We start from the raw sequence: 3,559 nt of genomic DNA on the forward strand, positions 1-3,559 counted from the left end.
GTGTATAAACAAAGTAGACATCAAATATTTAAAAAAAATATTAATAATGTAATTGAAAACTATTAAATGTGTATAAAAGATGCTCATGTTGCACAATGTGTTTGAAAAAATAAGACATCGGTAAATAATTTTTTTAGAAAATGATTCATACATTAAACATGTTAAATGTATATAAAAAGGTTTTTATTTTATACCAAAAATGTAAAAATGTATGAAAAAGTATACATGTAACGAAAAAAATTAAAACGAAAAAGAAGAAAAAACCGAAAAAAAGAGAAAAGCGATGATAATTAAGAAAGAAACAAAGAAAAACATAGAAAACCGAGGCATACACAAAGAAAATTAAAGAAAACCGAAAGAAACAAAGAAAACTGAAGAAAAAAGGAAAACAAAAACATACATAGAAAAACAATGGAAAGCGAAAACCGAAGGAAAACTTAAGAAAGCAATGCATAACAATGGAAACAAAAAACCATGGTACAATAAAGGGTCGGCTTAGTAGAACGCTCACTAGAGGCGAGACAGAGCTCCGTGTCGCAAAGGGTGATTTGTAGCTACGGCGGGAAGACAGAACAAGATAAGCCCTGTCCATCATGGACCAAGTGATGCCTCAGTTTGGGGCTTGACGGGTAGCAGCGTTTTCCAAGGTGTTCCAACCTAAATTGGAACATGAATAGTTATCATCCCCGCTTAGTCTTAAATATAGGGAAAAGCCCATCATTCATCTCCATTTAAGCCGCCCACATTTGTTGCCGCCTTGTTGTTGCACTCGAAATTTTTGCCTAGCCTTACTTGGGGTGGCGATTTGAAAGGACTTGAGATCCTCATCTTCTACCGATGGAGTTCCTTGGTGAAGACAAGTTGTCAAGGTTAGTTTGCTAGATCTGAAGCTGCATTCGATTTCTAACCAATATGAGAGTAGAGAGGCGAGCTCTCGACCCGCGTAACCAATATGCAATTGATGATGTAATAGGCTAGTACATGGTTTGTTTCTGCTCGCGTGGCTTGGATGTGGGTTTCAATACTTTTGCTTGCAAAACCAGTGGGAGCTTGTGTTATGTCTAGTGCAACTACTCTAGGCTACCTTGAACGCTGTAAACAATCTTGGTGCCTTTTTTTTGCGAAAGAACAATCTTGGTGCTTTGCTGCCTCGATTTTAATAAAATGGGGTTGGGAAACCACTTTTCTTCAAAAGCATATCACCTGAAGCGTTGTGCATGGGATGGCGCCTACGCGCGCCTCATGGTTTGTGTCTTTTTTTTTCTTACGTTCCTTTTACTTTTCTCATATTCTAAGTTTTTACCCTACATAGGCTACGAGTAGCAGGGAGGTTTTACCTAAGCCACTTTTGGTTGGCTTTTTTGGGGACAAGGTTTTGTCTGGTTTTCCGATTTAGCTTTTCCATTTTTTTTTGTTTTCCCATTTTTTTCTCCATTTTCATTTGCTGATTCCATTTTTTTCCCATTCTTTTATTTTCCTCCTTTTCATGTGTTTTCAATTTCTTATTTGTTTACAAATATATAAACCTTATTTACATATAGGTGGATTTAGTTTAATCCATGAATACATTTTAAAACTACATGTACATTGTCTAAAAAGACACGACCACTTTGTAAAATTACATGAACATTTAAAAAGTAAGTCAATTTCTTTAATTACATGAACAGTTTTTAAAAATGCACCAACACTTTCTAAAATTACATCAAGAATATGTGTGGACCACATTATTTCAGCTAAATGAATATACAATGAACATTTTTAAATATACAATAGATATTAAAAAAATACACAATAAACATTTTTTACTACATAACGAACAATTTCTTTACCACGTTCTTTATGACATGCATGCAAGCGAAACAGACATGCATGCCCGGGCTGGGTCAATCAATCCAAGGAGTAGATGATCTCCTCGAAGGCTGCCACGTGCTCCTCCGCGACGGCCATGAAGAGGTCGACGCCGCCGTTCGCCTTGCGGGATGGCACGAAGATCATGAGCCCCTCGATAGGCAAGTCCGGCGGTATGAAAGCGGACGGTGCCCCGGTGCCAAAGTCGAGTTGATGGAACCTGAACCCTAGCCAGCTGTCCACCTCTGCGTCCGGGCAGAACATGGTGCCGGCAGCGGCCGCCGTCGCGACGAGCTCCTCCCCGTTCGCGTCCGCCACTCCGCCGAAGTCCACGAAGGACTGCACGTACTCGTCGTCGATGCGTGCCACGGCGTCGCGGATGGCGCCGACCACGCTGCCGTAGCTCGAGCTCAGGACGTCCCGGACCTGAAGCCTTGGGAAAGCCCAGAGCACCATGTTCCCGAAGAAGTCCATCGGCACGGGCGGGCTAGCCCTGCCCCTGCAGTTCACGGCCACCCTCACCTTGGTGAACTCCTCCGGCTTCAGCTCCCGCGCCGCCGTGATTTTCTTCCAGACGTGCGCGAGGAGGCACTGGAACGTGCTGCAGCGGGCGCCGACGCGGGCTTTGAGGTCGGCGACGAACTCGGCCGTGAAGTGCACCGTTAGGTTTTTGATCCTGTCCATGGGGACGACGGCGTAGGCGTCTCGGTCTCCACACGTGAACTCCAGTGATCGGTGGTTGAACACCGGCGTTGGCGTGCTTCGAGGCACGGACGTTCTCGCACGGTCGAGGAATGGGGTCGGCGTGGTGAAGTCCTTACCCTCGCGCACCGCCGTCGCCCACGCGGTGAAGAACATGCTCATGGAGTGGCCGTCGGCGGCCTGATGGTGGGAGCATATGCCGACCACGAGACCATCGCACCTGTACCTGTTGAGCTGGATCTGCAGCAGCGCCACCCCAAAGCTCTCCTGAATAAATAAATATATATCGTATAAGCGGTTGCAGCGGCCATGCACGTTCTTAGTGCATGCATGCAAGTGACGTGAGTTGTGGCAGAAGCAAAATCATGTATTAATACCTCTGGTATCGTAGGGTAGGGGTCCTCCACATCTGCGGCCATGCGGCCGTCGACGAGCACGTCCGCGAGGTCGACCGGCACGGTGGCCTCGATCAGGAACACGCCCTCGTTGTTGACGTGGAGGAAGCGCCGGCCATGATCGTCGAGGGCGAGGCGCCCTGCCAGGTGTGGGTATGCTGTGATAGCCTTGAGGAGTCCTTCCTTGACCGCCTCGTTGGACGGCGCCGGCCCGGGGTACACGAGCACGGTGGGGATGAAGGCGTCCGCGGCGGCACGGTCGAAGACGGTCAGCGGGACCTTCTCGCCGACGAGCGGGTGCGGCACCGAGCACACCGGCTTCACCATCGTGCTGCTCGTGATCTCCATCGATCAGAAGCTGGGGCTTTCTAGCTAGAGGCGTACGTAGGTTCGAGCTCTGTAACCACGACTAGTAAGTGTGTGCACGATTTGGTGAACCGCGTAGCTTGCATTTATAACTTTGATTGATGCACAGCTGAGTCACGGCTGGTAAAATCCTGCGTGTTTAACTTTGATGCAGTCATGCAGGGCTGAGCGGAGCCAACGACTAAACTAGTGTGAAAACGAATAGGAGATTAGGATTACACTGTACCGTGGGTATGTGATTATTAATC

The 3,559-nt window shown here is 47.0% G+C and overlaps 1 protein-coding gene across 1 annotated transcript; it reads right to left on the reverse strand.

The window, feature by feature from the left end:
* Positions 1-1,887: 1,887 nt before the first annotated feature.
* On the reverse strand, positions 1,888-3,293 carry LOC123100362 (tryptamine benzoyltransferase 1-like). Its single transcript, XM_044522296.1, has 2 exons — positions 2,928-3,293; positions 1,888-2,817 (listed from the first exon to the last, which is right to left on the reverse strand). The coding sequence occupies exons 1-2, from the start codon at positions 3,291-3,293 to the stop codon at positions 1,888-1,890; spliced, it is 1,296 nt and encodes a 431-aa protein (XP_044378231.1).
* Positions 3,294-3,559: the final 266 nt, after the last annotated feature.

This window comes from Triticum aestivum, chromosome 4D (genome assembly GCF_018294505.1).
Source record: "Triticum aestivum cultivar Chinese Spring chromosome 4D, IWGSC CS RefSeq v2.1, whole genome shotgun sequence".
Taxonomy (NCBI): domain Eukaryota; kingdom Viridiplantae; phylum Streptophyta; class Magnoliopsida; order Poales; family Poaceae; genus Triticum; species Triticum aestivum.